Here is a 16,209-nt window from a genome sequence, read left to right as displayed (position 1 = left end):
CTTAGTTTGGGTCCCACCAGGACCACTCAGCTACAGATCACACTACAGCCTTGGCTCAAACATGAACAATAGAGCAGAATTCCAAAGGTGAGGTGCGAGTGACTGAGTGCGACATTAAGGAGCCTTGGTAATATTGATGTCAGTGGGGATTGGGGGGAAAACTCTCTACTGATTAAAGTTATACCTTCACAAAGGAAGATGGCTGAGGTTCTTGGAGACCAGTCATTTGAGTGGCAGGACAAGAGTTCCTCAGGACAATGTCCTAGACGCCATCATCTTCAGCTTTTATCAATGAACTTCCTTCCATCATAAAGTCAGCAGTAGGGATGTTCGCTCATGATTGTATAGTGTTCAGTTCCTCAAATAATGAAGGAGTCTATGCCTGCATGCAGTAAGATGTGAGCAGCATTCAGATTAGACTTATATGTGGCAAGAAACATGCATGTCGTGCAAGAACCTGGCAAGGACCATCTCCAACAGGAGAGTCTAACAATCTCTCCTTGACATTGAACAGCATTGTCACTGCCAAATCCCTATCAATTAAAGAGCCAATTAAGGCCATTAGAAAGCTTCAGAGCCTCAGTCCCAGCATAATGCACTCTCTATGCTGCCAGTCAGTCAAGTCAAATGTTGATCTGAGACCGTGGGCTGGATTCTCCGTTTCAGGCACTGTGTCCCCACGCCATCGTACAAACTTGGCCTTTCATGCCAGAAAACCTGGTGTCAAAAGGCCCCACATTCATAGTCCTGCAGGGGGCTAGCAGGGACCGTCGTGAATCTCGCAGCTTTAGCTGCAGATAGGGCCCCCACACCTCCGGGTCAGAGGCTGCGCATGCGTATGGCGGCGGCCTCCAGCCGCCACGCCGTGCTCCATGGTGGACTCAGACCATGGAGCTGGACCTCCGAAATAGTGCCCCCGATCGGCTGCGTGCCCGACCCGGACTGCTCGTCCCAAAATAACCCAGTCCCGTATAAGGCACCCCTGCCCTCCAATCAGCCCGCCCCGACCGAGTCCGCAGCCACCACACGAGTATCCCGAACGGCAGGACCATGTTAGATCCACGCTATCGGGACTTTGGCCGGTTGTGGGTGGAGAATAGCGGGGCGGGCCTCTGGCAATGGCCGCAGGTAGGGGATATGTGGCGCGGCGTAGTCTCTGAGTATGCCACTCTTCGGGAGTCTGAGAATCGAGGAACTGGCGCCAGTCCCAATTCCATGCGCGGAAATGGATTCCCCACCCCGATGCCGAACGTGATTTCGGCATCGGGGTGCGGAGAATCCAGCCCCATGTCTGCACTGTCAGAAGGATGTTAAAGATCCAACATTACTTCTTAGGGAAGCCTGCTGCGCCCAAAGTGGCTGGCCAACACATTATAACAGAAAAGGTTCATGAGAGTGGTCCCAGTATGAAAACAAATCATTTATGTAGATAGACTGGAGAAAGTGGGACAGTTTTCCTTGGAGAGGTATTCACAATCATGAGGGGGTCTAGACATAGTAGATACGGAGAAACTATTACCATTGGTGGGAGAATTCAAGAACAAGAGGGAATAGATTTAAGGTAATTGGCAAAAGAAAATGGCAACATGAGGAAAAACATTTTTCATGCGGCAAGTGATTTGGATCTGGAATCCACTGCCTTCGAATGCAATGAAGCAGGAGTTGGCTAGGCAGCTAGTTTGTGATACAGAGTGAGGCCAGTAGCATGAGTTCAATTCCTGTACCAGCTGAGGTTATTCATAAAGGCCCCCTTTCTCAACCTTGCCCCTTGCCTGACGAGTGGTAATCCTCAGGTTAAATCACCACCAGTCACCTCTTCCCCCTTCAAAGGAGAAAGCAGCCCACAGAGCAGGTTTAACCGAGGCATTCAAAAAGGAATTGGATTGCTATCTGGAAAAGGAAGAAAGTGCAGGGCTAAGGGGAAAGGCAGGGGAGTGGGACTAGGTAAATTTCTCCTATGGCACAGGCAGGGCAGGCTGAATGGCTGTAACAATTCTGCGATTCTATGAGTATTAGAACTATAAATGACCTGTATTGCTGTCGCCATTAGTTAATTGTTTATTTCTCATTTGGCAGTATAATAATCTAATAATAGATTTAATAAATTTTGGATACTGACATAAGGGATATTTCCATGAGAATCAGTTGGCAAGCACAGTGCCATCTCACTGTTCAGCTCCTACTTTACTGCCAGCAGAGATCAAATGATATGTAAAGTAGTTCCTGAAATAACCTTTGCTGAGCAGTAATTGGTGTGACTTTGTCTTGGATTCTTTTCAAAGTTGGGCCGTATTCATGCTGTAAATCAAATGATAAGTTCAAACAACCACAGGAAATAATGAAAACAATACACACTTATGAAATAGGTCACATTTGAATTTACATACCTTGGCTGAAAGTGGGATAGAATCATTGTAGTCATTGGACCAATCCATTATCCAAAACATGAAATAGTAGATAACCTTAATATGTATATTATTTGTATTGAATAAATGGACAAACAGTTCACAGTTTACAAAATTTTATTTTTTTATATATAGTAAATATCTTTAAATTTATTCCAGTTGTTTAAGAGTTTTCTCAGAAAAAGCTTATTACATTTGTAAGCCATATTGTCACATACAGTCTGTTATTGTACTCTAAGTACTGGATGATCCTAACAAGTCCTGGACCCTCTGACTTGACGACTAAGTATGTGGAGTAACTCATGGCCAACCCAGTAGCACCGACCTGTGTAAATACTATAGCCCAGGGTCAAATATGTTGCATTCACAGTGACATCTCTCAAATACGCTTCAGTTCAGAGTTAGTCGCCATTAGTTTAAGTGTGATATTGATTTCGATTGGTTTCTAAGCTTTTAAGGAATAGATCAACCTTGGCACAGTCAAGATAGATTATTGGTTTTGAAAACAATTTAATTGAGCCCAAACTTATAAGAAAATGCACCAGCAATTAGCATTTCTTCAGGCAAGAGTTTTTGTCCTCGCAATGTCTGTGTTTCTTCTTTATTAATTTATGATGCTTATCCATATGTTATATCATTACACTAGCTTTAGGTACAAGGCATAAAGTGCTGCAAAGTAAGTTATTTGGGCAAAAGTTAAATTGTGTGCAAATGCATTCTCTGCTAAACAATTCAATCATGTTATGAATTGCAAATACATTGAAAAAGATTGAACTGGCCCTGAAATTAAATAATAGCCCTGAGGAATTCAATCTACCATTGATAATGTGGTAATTGTTTAGATTCAGTGCCCAATGGGTATACAAAATGAACAATTATGATAGAAGATGAAGCAGTAGTTAGAAAATGATATAAAACTAAAACCTGAATATTTCAAATTAACAAAAATTACCAACTCGCATGAAAGAAAGAGAGCCATGTATAAATTGATAATTAGTCTGAATATAATATTCTTGGCTCTTTGTCATTCACCCCTTAATTAATCTCTGACCAAATTCAAGTAACAGACAGGCCATTTTAAATACACGAAGATACAAGTAAATATGTATTTTACAATGTGCTCAAATACCAATGTCGAGATTTTCAATGGTTTAGTCGGTAAATTTAAATTATCAAATAATCAGAATGGACAGATTTCAAGAGTTATGTATTTTTCAACTCATCTTTATGCTCAAAGACAGCTTGTATAAATTGTTTGAAGACTCTGTCCATATAAGTAGCCCACCGTGGAAATATTCCTTCCAAGAAGCCGATGTGACCACCATGTGCAGTTAGTAATAATGCAACCTTTGGGTTCTGTTTGGCTGACTGCGTAGGTATGGCTAAAAGAAATACAAATGTCAAAGCAGTAATGCATGAATTTTTGCAAGCCATTCAACAAATAAATAATAGTGGAGCACACTGAAGAACAATGCTCTCGAGATCAGCTTTAATTTACAAAATAATTTTCACATACAAATCCACTTTAACTCACTGCACTGTAATCTAGCAAAAGTTAAATTAATCCTATGAGTAATATTTTAGTTTACAAGTTAAATACATAGTTAAGATTAAATTTGCTTCTCTTTGAATATCACAGAACATGCCGCTGAAAGTCTGCAATGAAATAACGAGTATTTGGATGTTTGATACATTTTTCAATATTTACTATCCCTGCTATTTGGCCTGAAGTGAATTGCTGAACACTGCCATTTAAAACAATGGAGCTATGCAAATTCCGATGAATGTATTAACCATTTCTGTGCTAATACTTTCACAATGTCATTGCAGATCCTAATTATCCCATCTCCACAAGAACACTGTTGGTGACTGCTGGCCTGGACTCACTCTCCTACGGATCCTAATTCTCATACTCGAGGGCTCAAATTCCCATCTCCTAGCCTATGTGACCTGAATAAATGGAAGATGCCAGCTTTCAATTTGACAGCCGATACACTTGGGAGAGAACTTATTTGAGATCAATTTCTGCTGTGTCAATACTTCTTGAAAAGCAAAACATATGTGCAGCTGCTTTAATGTTTAAACCAATGAAGGTGTTAAATATTGGGTCAATTTTTAAAATATTCCTACTGTCGCAATTGTTTTGTGATATTATTGAGAAGAGTTTTGTCTGGATTGTCTGGTGAAGAAAATTGCAGAAAATCAAATGGTTTGGATCAAGCCACACAAGCTTCTTTACAGGTATGTGCCCTTTTAACCTGACTGATTTCCTGATATTTTCCCCATGGTGGTATGAATGCGAGCACTGCCATTGGTGCAGGGCAGGGGTTTCCCATTGGCTCTGGCTGGTCATGTGCCACTCGTCCGATTGGCTGGGACTAGTCATGTGACTGCTCACCAATTGGTCGGGAGGCAAGTAGACCCTGCCTCTGAGGCGGGGTATAAGTACCCAGAGTTCCCGGTGGTCGGCCTTACTCTGTAGTCGACCACCGGGCTAACAACTAGCTGATTAAAGCCACAGTTCGGATCCTAATCGTGTCTTGAATCCAATTGATGGTACATCAATTTAATCAGCTAGAATTTTGGAATGGAGCTACGCATCAAGCCTGACTGCCTCCGTCCAAGCCCGCATGCTTCAAATGCGTCTGCAATCTTTAAACACTGGCAGGCGTGTTTTAATAGTTACCTGACGACTGCAGCCGGCAAGCCCACCAAGGAGCAAAAACTCCACATCCTCCACTCATGCGTGGGCACAGCGATCTACTCAATGATTGAGGATGAAAGCGATTATGATGCGGCCATGGAGATTCTCAAAGGACACTTTCTCCGGCCGGTCAACGAAGTATACGCACGGCATCTCCTGATGACTAGACAACAGTTCCCTGGTGAGTCACTCAACGAGTTTTACCAGGCCCTCGCAGCTCTAGGGAGAACATGCGCGTGTCTCCAAGTTTCGGTGACTGAGCACATGGAACTTTTAATCAGAGACGCTTACGTTGCTGGCATGCAGTCTCCTTCTATCCGCCAACGATTGCTATAGAAGAACACCCTCAGCCTAGCTGAGGCACAGACTCTTGCAACCTCCCTGGAGGTTGCTGACCTGAACACCCGCGCATACACCCCCGGCCGCGCAGCAACCCCCTGGACTTCATGGCACGCGCCACCCCCGTCCTCCGTGGACCCCGACCCCCCAAGCCTGCGCTGCGTGTCGCTCCAACAAACTAGCGGAGCCCCGTTGCTATTTTTGTGGTCTCTCCAAGCACCCCCGCCCGCGCTGCCCGACCCGCTCCGCTCTGTGCAAGAGCTGCGGGAAGAAGGGCCATTACGCGGTGGTCTGCCAGACCAAGTCGGTCGCTGCTGTTCCACGCAGTGACCGCGGATCGCCCCAGGGCCCCACGCCGCGCACCAACCTCTCTGGCCCGCCTCCTGGCCCCCGCAAAGGCCCCACGGTCCTCCCGACCCTTGCTCCCAGCCACCCCGACCGGCCCGCAGACGCCGCTGACAGTGCCCCCAGCCGCCACGAGGTTCCCACGGGCGCCTCCATCTTGGGCCCCGGACGCCATGTGCAGTCCCTGGGCGCCGCCATCTTGGGGCTGTGGCTCCACGTGCGAGTCCTGGGCGCCGCCATCTTGGGACCCCGACTCCGCGTGCGGGTCCTGGGCGCCGCCATCTTGGGGCAACACGGAAGGCCCAGCAAGCGATTACTCTGCCACGGAGGATGATCTGGAATCTCACCACAACTGGCTTCCATCAAACTCGACCAGTCGCAACCACGCACGCTCGCCAAGACTACGACAACGGTTCAACTCAACAGACACAAAACGAGGTGCCTGCTGGACTCCGGGAGCACGGAAAGTTTCGTCCACCCCGACACGGTAAGACGCTGCGTGCTTCCCATCCACCCAGTTAAGCATAAGATTGAATTGGCCACGGGTTCGCACTCCGTCCAAATCACCGGGTGCTGCATAGCGGACCTCACGGTCCAGGGGAGGGTCTTCAAAAACTTCAAACTCCTCATCCTCCCCCGTCTATGCGCTCCGGCACTCTTGGGTCTGGATTTCCAGTGCAACCTGCAGAGCTTGACCTTTCAATTTGGCGGCCCTATTCCTCCTCTTACTGTTTGCAGCCTCGCGCCCCTCAAAGTGGACCCCCCTTCCTTGTTTGCTAATCTCACCCCAGATTGTAAACCTGTCGCCAGTAGGAGCAGACGATACAATGCCCAGGACCGGACCTTCATCGTGTCAGAGGCCCAGAGGCTCCTTAAGGAAGGAGTTATCGAGGCCAGCAACAGTCCCTGGCGAGCCCAAGTGCTGGTAATTCGGACTGGGAAGAAAAACCGGATGGTCATCGATTACAGTCAGACCATCAACAGGTTTACGCAGCTGGACGAGTATCCTCTCCCCCGTATTTCCGACCTGGTTAACAGGATCGCGAAGTACAATGTCTTCTCCACGGTGGACCTTAAGTCCGCCTACCACCAGCTCCCCATCCGCGCGAGTGACCAAAAGTACACCGCGTTTGAGGCAGATGGGCGCCTCTACCACTTCCTCAGGGTTCCATTCGGTGTCACAAATGGAGTCTCGGTCTTCCAATGGGAGATGGACCGGGCTAACAACTAGCTGATTAAAGTCACAGTTCGGATCCTAATCGTGTCTTGAATCCAATTGATGGTACATCATTCCCTTAATAATTTGACATGTTTTATTGTAAAAGCTACTTGAGCAGAACTTAATTCAAGGTGAATATTGCATTTTACTCTTTTCTTTTCATCCCTGCTCTGAGAAAATTATTAATTTTATTATGCAGGATTAGTCTGGTGTTTAGAGCCGCAGAAGGAACAGAGATGGCGACCAACGGGTCTCGCTAATGACCCCGGCAGAGGTCTGGGGTCTACGGGCTTGTGTGGTTGGGGTGAGTATGCAGAGCAAGGTTTGCCAATACAACTGGCTCGCTGGTTGGCACTCTGAGAGAAGGCGGAACATACAAGAATGGGGGAGGCTTGTGGGGTTTGAGGGTCCCGGGATGGTAGCCCCCAACTGATTGTCGGTCTCACTCCTTCTCCAATTTCTTACAGAGACCAAAATGAATGGTGGTGTCAGTCCTGCAGCCGCTGCTCTCGTGTTGCTGGTGGCAGCTCTGGCGGTTAGATGCCGGAGAAGGCAGCAGCGATGACCCAGGCTGCACTCCATGTGCAGGGGGCAATCACACACCTGGAGGACCCAGCCGCCCATCAGATTAAAGGAGGAATTCAGAGGGGGGGGGGAGGCCAGCAACGGTCCAAGGTGTACAGGCATTGTTGGCCTTTCAATGAGATGACAGAATGTTCTGCAGAAGCCCTGGTGGACTCCATGGGATGGAGGGGCAGCGGGAGTGAGCTCCAGAGGTCACTCACTCATCTGGCTCTGCCAGTCCTGGTGGCATATCATTGTCTCCATCATGGTGTCAACGTCTTCAGCGATGCTCCTGAGTGACCAGGCCATGCTCTGCAGTGCCTTGGCATGTCCACCTGCATCTGGGGTAGGTCCCTCAGCAATTGGGACATGATATCACAGCACTCAGCCATGGTCAACACAGACTGAACCATGCCTAGGCCACCGCGCACGACGTGGATGTCGTGCTCCAGGCTTTCTACTGCGGTCTCCACCCTAGCAGTGTTGGCCTCAGTGCCATGCATTGTCACCACCATATCCTGCACTCGAAGGCTTTGGGACTCCTCCAATTGGTTGTGCACTGACTGGAATGTACCCAACATCTCTTATTAAGTATCGCGGCTGCGTCCCTGCTTGTTCCACCTGGGTATTTTGGCAGTGCCAGCCTGGCACCCTGGCAGCACCACCTGTGGGCAGGGGCACTGCCAGGGAGTCAGGCAGGCATTGTCAGGGAGCCAAACTGTTAGTTTTCTGCAGTGGTGATCGAGCTGGGGGGGTGCCCTGCTTGGATGCCGAGGGGTGTGGGGGTCCTGGGGACCCCCTTACAGTGAGTTGAGTCTGAGGGGGGGGGGGGGGGGGGGGGGGGCGCTCAACGGTTGCACCAGGGGCTTGAGACATTGCGATGCTATTTTTAAATGGGACTAAGTGCGTCTTCGGCTGCGCATTCCCCGATGAAGCCCCGTATCTACCCACAGTCAGGTTGGATAGTGTGTTTTTCAGCACTGGCAAACACGCAGCTACACGCGCTTGCCAACGAACATAGTTCCCATTTGGTTCGATCACGCCAATTGGATGTTATATTGGGGCATCATTTATTTCCATACTCTGCACTGTTTTCCTGTTGTGGGGGTGGCCTAGAGAGTTAAACCACGTAACCCTCCTTTAGCATGCTTCCAACAGCACTTCTGCTGCTGCATGTTCAATTTATGAGGCACATGCCTGGGCTGCATTCTACCTATCTTAATAGGTCCTGAATATGCTGACCACAAATCACAGTCCCCTTTAAGTTACTATTGCAGATCTTTAAATCCCTGCATCAGCACTGGATAACCTGCTTCCAAAACAGAAACCTCCCAATTACTGGGCTATTACATACCAGGAGCTCATTATACATTGATGAATGAGACCTGATAAAGGAATAATAATAATAATAATAATAATCTTTATTAGTATCACAAGTAGGCTTACATTAACAATGCAAGGACGTTACTGTGAAAATCCCCTAGTTGCCACACTCCAGCGCCTGTTCGGGTACACTGAGGGAGAATTCAGAATGTCCAATTCACCTAACAAGTGCATCTTTTGGTACTTGTGGGAGGAAACTGGAGTGCCCAGAGGAAACCCATGCAGGCACGAGGAGAACGTGCAGACTCTGCACAGACAGTAACCCAAGCCGGGAATTGAACCTGGGACCCTAGTGCTGTGAAGCAACAGTGCTAACCACTGTGCTGCCACCGTGCTCAGACCCCACTGGGAAGGAAACCCTCAGTAAAAGATTGCTGATGTTTTCAGCTGACCAATGAAAAGCGGTCACTTAATTTCTTTTTTTACAACATATAATATTGGTTTATGTACAAATTTAAAATACATAAATTATAAGGCAACATCCATTGACATTTTAGATATTAATGTCTGTGAGCAGATATTTGAAAACTGCAAGAAACACAAAGCTCATTCCACCATTCAGCAGCTGGCACAGAACGAAATCAATGCAAAGCACTTTTCAAGGGGAACGTTCAGAGAACTACAAACTAATTTAACATAGCTATTCCATTTGTTATGAAATCAAGGTCAACAATTTCAATTTTGCTTTACATCAGCGAGAATTATAAGCCTTATGATATGCCACGCTCTATTCCATCTAGAACTCTAAATTTTTTATTTTTAGGACTGGAAGATTTTCCAGGTAATTAATTCAGAATTCCATGTAACAAATACAGGCTTTCAAAAGCAGATTAAAAATCTGAACAAAAAGAAAAGAATTGCTGGAGATCACTAAAATAATTATGTTAGGCAGTTGAAGAACTGTGTTGCAGGAGTATGTTCTATATGCGGGGTGAAATTTTCTCACTTCTGCAGAGTCCTGGCTGGGGTGAGGAAACTGACGTGCAGCACACATAGCTGCATTGCCGGCTTTTCAGGCCAGGTAGTCCAACACTTGGTGCAAACAAATCTACAGGGGTGGCCCATGCTGTCACGATGGCAGGTAGGGGCCAGAAAAAGCCAGCAAAACTGGGATTCCTGAGTTCAGAGCACTCCAAGTATACACACACGAGGAGATTGTGCTCCCCATGGAGCTCCCCAGAGGAGCACCCAGTACTGCCTCTGCCCAAACACACCAGGGGCAGGATTCTCCAACTACCCACCGGGTCAGAGAATTGCCGGGGTCCGGCGTCAATCCCGCCCCCACCGTGTCCCGAAGTCTCCGCCACCCGGGATTTGGCGGGGGCGAGAATCGCGCCGTGCCTGTCGGTGCCCCCCCCCCGGCGATTCTCCGGCCCGCGATAGGCCAAAGTCCTGCCGGTGGATCAAACCACCTACCTTACCGGCGGGACCAGGCGGCGCGGGCGGGCTCCGGGGTCTGGGGGAGGGGGTGCAGGGCGATTGGTCCCGGGGGGTATGCCCCCATGGTGGCCTGGCCCGCGATTGGGGCCCACCAATCGGCGGGCAGGCCTGTGCCGTAGGGGCACTCTTTTCCTTCCGTCTTTGCCATAGTCTTCACGATGGCAGAGGCGGAAGTGACCCACTCCCCTGCGCATGCACGGGGATGATGTCAGCAGCTGGTGACGCTCTGGCGCATGCGCTGACTTCCGCTGGCCGACGAAGTCCCTTCAGCCAAGGCTGGCGTGGCACCAAAGGCCGTTCCCGCCGGCCGGCGGGGTGCCAACCACCCGGCGCGGGCCTAGCCCCTCAATGTTAGGGCTTGGCCCCTAAAGGTGCGGAGACGGCCCGATGCCGGAGTGGTTCACGCCACTCCATCACACCGGGACCCTCCACCCCGCTGGGTAGGGGAGAATCCCGCCCCATATTTTTCTCTCCTGGAGAGCAGGCAGATTTGGGGTTCTCCGAGTCCTGGTACAGCATTGGAGGAGTGCAGGTTCTGAGGCTGGTTGGTTAGAAGGCCCACACCTTGGTTTGCTGGGACATAGAACATAGAACGATACAGCGCAGTACCGGCCCTTCGGCCCTCGATGTTGCACCGACATGGAAAAAAACTAAAGGCCATCTAACCTACACTATGCCCTTATCATCCATATGCTTATCCAATAAACTTTTAAATGCCCTCAATGTTGGCGAGTTCACTACTGTTGCAGGTAGGGCATTCCACGGCCTCACCACTCTTTGCGTAAAAAAACCACCTCTGACCTCTGTCCTATATCTATTACCCCTCAATTTAAGGCTATGTCCCCTCGTGCTAGCCACCTCCATCTGCGGGAGAAGGCTCTCACTGTCCACCCTATCTAACCCTCTGATCATTTTGTATGCCTCTATTAAGTCACCTCTTAACCTTCTTCTCTCTAACGAAAACAACCTTAAGTCCATCAGCCTTTCCTCATAAGATTTTCCCTCCATACCAGGCAACATCCTGGTAAATCTCCTCTGCACCCGTTCCAAAGCTTCCACGTCCTTCCTATAATGAGGCGACCAGAACTGTACGCAATACTCCAAATGCGGCCGTACTAGAGTTTTGTACAACTGCAACATGACCTCATGGCTCCGGAACTCAATCCCTCTACCAATAAAGGCCAACACACCATAGGCCTTCTTCACAACCCTATCAACCTGGGTGGCAACTTTCAGGGATCTATGTACATGGACACCGAGATCCCTCTGCTCATCCACACTACCAAGAATTTTACCATTAGCCAAATATTCCGCATTCCTGTTATTCTTTCCAAAGTGAATCACCTCACACTTCTCCACATTAAACTCCATTTGCCACCTCTCAGCCCAGCTCTGCAGCTTATCTATGTCCCTCTGTAACCTGCAACATCCTTCCGCACTGTCTACAACTCCACCGACTTTAGTGTCGTCTGCAAATTTACTCCCCCATCCTTCTGCGCCCTCCTCTAGGTCATTTATAAAAATGACAAACAGCAACGGCCCCAGAACAGATCCTTGTGGTACGCCACTCGTAACTGAACTCCATTCTGAACATTTCCCATCAACTACCACTCTCTGCCTTCTTTCAACTAGCCAATTTCTGATCCACATCTCTAAATCACCCTCAATCCCCAGCCTCCGTATTTTCTGTAATAGCCGACCGTGGGGAACCTTATCAAACGCTTTACTGAAATCCATATACACCACATCAACTGCTCTACCCTCGTCTACCTGTTCAGTCACCTTCTCAAAGAACTCGATAAGGTTTGTGAGGCATGACCTACCCTTCACAAAACCATGCTGACTATCCCTAATCATATTATTCCTATCTAGATGATTATAAATCGTATCTTTTATAATCCTCTCCAAGACTTTACCCACCACAGATGTTAGGCTCACCGGCCTATAGTTACCAGGGTTATCTCTACTCCCCTTCTTGAACAAAGGGACCACATTTGCTATCCTCCAGTCCTCTTGCACTATTCCTGTAGCAAATGATGACCTAAAAATCAAAGTAAGAAGTCTTACAACACCAGGTTAAAGTCCAACAGGTTTGTTTCAAACACGAGCTTTCGGAGCACGGCTCCTTCTTCAGGTGAATGGAAAGGCTTGTTCCAGAAATGTTTATATAGACACAGTCAGAGATGCCCCGGAATGCGAGTATATAAACATGACCTCATGGCTCATGGCGAGAATATAAACATTTCTGGAACAAGCCTTTCCATTCACCTGAAGAAGGAGCCGTGCTCCGAAAGCTCGTGTTTGAAACAAACCTGTTGGACTTTAACCTGGTGTTGTAAGACTTCTTACTGTGCTCACCCCAGTCCAACGCCGGCATCTCCACATCATGGCTAAAAATCAAAGCCAAAGGCTCAGCAATCTCTTCCCTGGCTTCCCAGAGAATCCTAGGATAAATCCCATCAGGCCCCGGGGACTTATCTATTTTCACCTTGTCCAGAATTGCCAACACTTCTTCCCTACACACCTCAATGCCATCTATTCTAATAGCCTGGGTCTCAGCATTCTCCTCCACAATATTATCTTTTTCCTGAGTGAATACTGACGAAAAGTATTCATTTAGTATCTCGCTTATCTCCTCAGCCTCCACACACAACTTCCCACCACTGTCCTTGACTGGCACTACTCTTACCCTAGTCATTCTTTTATTCCTGACATACCTATAGAAAGCTTTTGGGTTTTCCTTGATCCTACCTGCCAAAGACTTCTCATGTCCCCTTCTTGCTAGTCTTAGCTCTCTCTTTAGATCCTTCCTCGCTTCCTTGTAACTATCAAGCGCCCCAACTGAAACTTCACGCCTCATCTTCACATAGGCCTCCTTCTTCCTCTTAACAAGAGATTCCACTTCTTTGGTAAACCACGGTTCCCTCGCTCGACCCCTTCCTCCCTGCCTGACTGGTACGTACTTATCAAGAACATGCAATAGCTGTTCCTTGAACAAGCTCCACATATCCAGTGTGCCCAACCCTTGCAGCCTACTTCTCCAACCTACACATCCTAAGTCATGTCTAATGGCATCATAATTGCCCTTCCCCCAGCTATAACTCTTGCCCTGCGGGGTATACTTATCCCTTTCCATCACTAACGTAAAGGTCACCGAATTGTGGTCACTGTTTCCAAAGTGCTCACCTACCTCCAGATCTAACACCTGGCCTGGTTCATTACCCAAAACCAAATCCAATGTGGCCTCGCCTCTTGTTGGCCTGTCAACATATTGTGTCAGGAAACCCTCCTGCACACATTGTACAAAGAACGACCCATCTAATGTACTCGAACTATATCTTTTCCAGTCAATATTTGGAAAGTTAAAGTCTCCCATAACAACTACCCTGTTACTTTTGCTCTTTTCCAGAATCATCTTCGCCATCCTTTCCTCTACATCCCTAGAACTATTAGGTGGCCTATAGAAAACTCCCAACAGGGTGACCTCTCCTTTCCTGTTTCTAACCTCAGCCCATACTACCTCAGAAGAAGAGTCCCCATCTAGCATCCTTTCCACCATCGTAATACTGTCCTTGACTAGCAGCGCCACACCTCCCCCTCTTCTGCCCCCTTTTCTGAGCTTACTAAAACACCTAAACCCCGGAACCTGCAACAACCATTCCTGTCCCTGCTCTATCCATGTCTCTGAAATGGCCACAACATCGAAGTCCCAGGTACCAACCCATGCTGCCAGTTCCCCTACCTTATTTCGTATACTCCTGGCATTGAAGTAGACACACTTCAAACCACCTACCTGAACACTGGCACCCTCCTGCGAAGTCAAATCTGTGCTCCTGACCTCTATACTCTCAATCTCCCGTACCCCAAAACTACAATCCAGGTTCCCATGCCCCTGGAACATCGTCCCAGATCTCGCGCCTCCCCCATTTCCACATCCACCCAATGCGGTGCATGATCAGAGATCGCAATGGCCGAGTACTCAGCTTCCCGTACCCTCGGGATCAGCCCCCTGCTCAACACGAAGAAATCGATTCTGGAGTACACTCTATGGACGTGGGAGAAAAAGGAATACTCCCTCGCCCTCGCCTACCAAACCTCCATGGGTCTACTCCTCCCATCTGCTCCATGTACCCCCTCAGCACTTCTGCCGCTGCCGGCCCTCCTATTGGTCCTTGCGCTCGATCTGTCTAGCCCGGGGTCCAGCACTGTGTTAAAGTCCCCCCCCATGATCAAGCCCCCTGCCTCCAGTCCCGGAATGAGGCCCAATAGGCGCCTCATAAAACCCGCGTCATCCCAGTTCGGGGCATATACGTTGACCATCACCACTTTCTCCCCCTGCAGCTTACCCTTCACCATCACATACCTACCCTCCTTATCCGCCACCACCTCCTCCGCCACGAACGACACCCTCTTTCCCACCAGAATCGCCACCCCCCGGTTCTTTGCATCCAATCCAGAGTGGAACACCTGTCCCACCCACCCCCTTCTCAGGCGAACCTGGTCCACTACCTTCAAATGGGTCTCCTGTAACATTGCTACATCAGCCTTCAGTCCCTTTAGGTGTGAGAATACCCTTGATCTCTTGACCGGCCCATTCAACCCCCTCACGTTCCAAGTGATCAGCCGGGTCGCGGGACGACCCGCCCCCCTCCCCTGCCGATTAGCCATGTCCTGTTCCCTGCTCGCCCCGGGTCGACCCTCCCCTTCTGACCCGCTCCCCATGGCGATGTCCCCCTCCCCCACCTCTCCAGTCCTCCACTTCCCGTTTCTGGTCTTTTCAGCAGCAACCCGGTGTCCCTCCCTAACCCCCCCCCCCCCCCCCCCCAGGCTAGGACCCCTCCTAGCCGCGATGTACCCTCCATCGTACTCCCGTAAGTCAGCTGGTTCACGCTGACCCGGCTGCTCCTGCCCCACTCCGACTCCCCCCCGGCTCGGGGGGGGGGCCTCCCCCCCCCTTGCCACTCCTCCCTGGCCCCGCTCCAGCGCGGGAAAGGTCGCCATTGCTAGCCACGCCCCGCACTCCTCCCCTCCCCCCTCCTCTGCCCCGCGCGCGGGAAAACAGAGGAAAGCCCGCGCTTTCGCCCTGCCACACCCCACCCCGCCATCTTCAGTTCCACCCCCGTCCCCGTCCATGCCTGTAAAAGAACCCCCCTAGGAGCCCATATCCCCGATCTGCTCTCCCCCCCCGTCCCACCTCCCCAACTTAACATTATAAATAACAGATAAATAACAAATAACAATGTACTTAACAGTTGCCCTCTACCAAACAGCATAAATAACCATAAATAACCATGAATAACCACAATAACAATAACTAAGGGAAGTTGGCAAAGGGGGAAAAACATCAGAAGAAAAAACCACAGCAAGAGTTCAAAATCCAAACAAGAATTCAGCTGAAAGTACCCGAGCGGCTACGGCCGCCAAGTATCCCCTGGGTCTAATTCGAGTCCAGTTTCTCTTCCTGTACAAAGGCCCACGCCTCCTCTGGGGACTCAAAATAGTGGTGTTGGTTCCTGTAGGTGACCCACAAGCGCGCTGGCTGCAGCATTCCGAACCTGATCCGTTTTGCATGTAGCACCGCCTTCGTCCGGTTGTACCGGGCCCGCCGCTTTGCCACCTCCGCACTCCAGTCCTGGTAGACCCTCACCGTCGAATTCTCCCACTTGCTGCTCCTTTCCCTCTTGGCCCACTCCAGCACTCTCTCACGGTCCGCTGAGGTCGCTGGAACCGCACCAGCACCGCCCTCGGGGGCTCATTTGCTCTTGGCCTCCTAGCCATGACCCTGTAGGCCTCTTCCAGCTCCAGGGGCG

At 49.3% G+C, this 16,209-nt stretch overlaps 1 protein-coding gene across 3 annotated transcripts in view; it reads right to left on the bottom strand.

Moving 5' to 3' along the window:
* Nucleotides 1-3,595: 3,595 nt before the first annotated feature.
* The window catches only part of abhd3 (abhydrolase domain containing 3, phospholipase), a 105,143-nt gene continuing 92,529 nt past the window's right edge, over nucleotides 3,596-16,209 (bottom strand). For all 3 annotated transcript variants that reach the window (XM_038809206.1, XM_038809208.1, XM_038809207.1), the window contains one exon: nucleotides 3,596-3,787. In XM_038809206.1, coding sequence (XP_038665134.1) covers nucleotides 3,609-3,787 — 179 coding nt within the window. In that variant the 3' untranslated portion in view covers nucleotides 3,596-3,608. The remainder of the gene's footprint in view (nucleotides 3,788-16,209) is intronic.

Source organism: Scyliorhinus canicula, chromosome 10 (assembly GCF_902713615.1).
Source record: "Scyliorhinus canicula chromosome 10, sScyCan1.1, whole genome shotgun sequence".
NCBI classification, from domain to species: Eukaryota; Metazoa; Chordata; class Chondrichthyes; order Carcharhiniformes; family Scyliorhinidae; genus Scyliorhinus; species Scyliorhinus canicula.
Note: the sequence above shows the minus strand (reverse complement) of the source record. Positions and strands in the feature narration are given on the sequence as shown.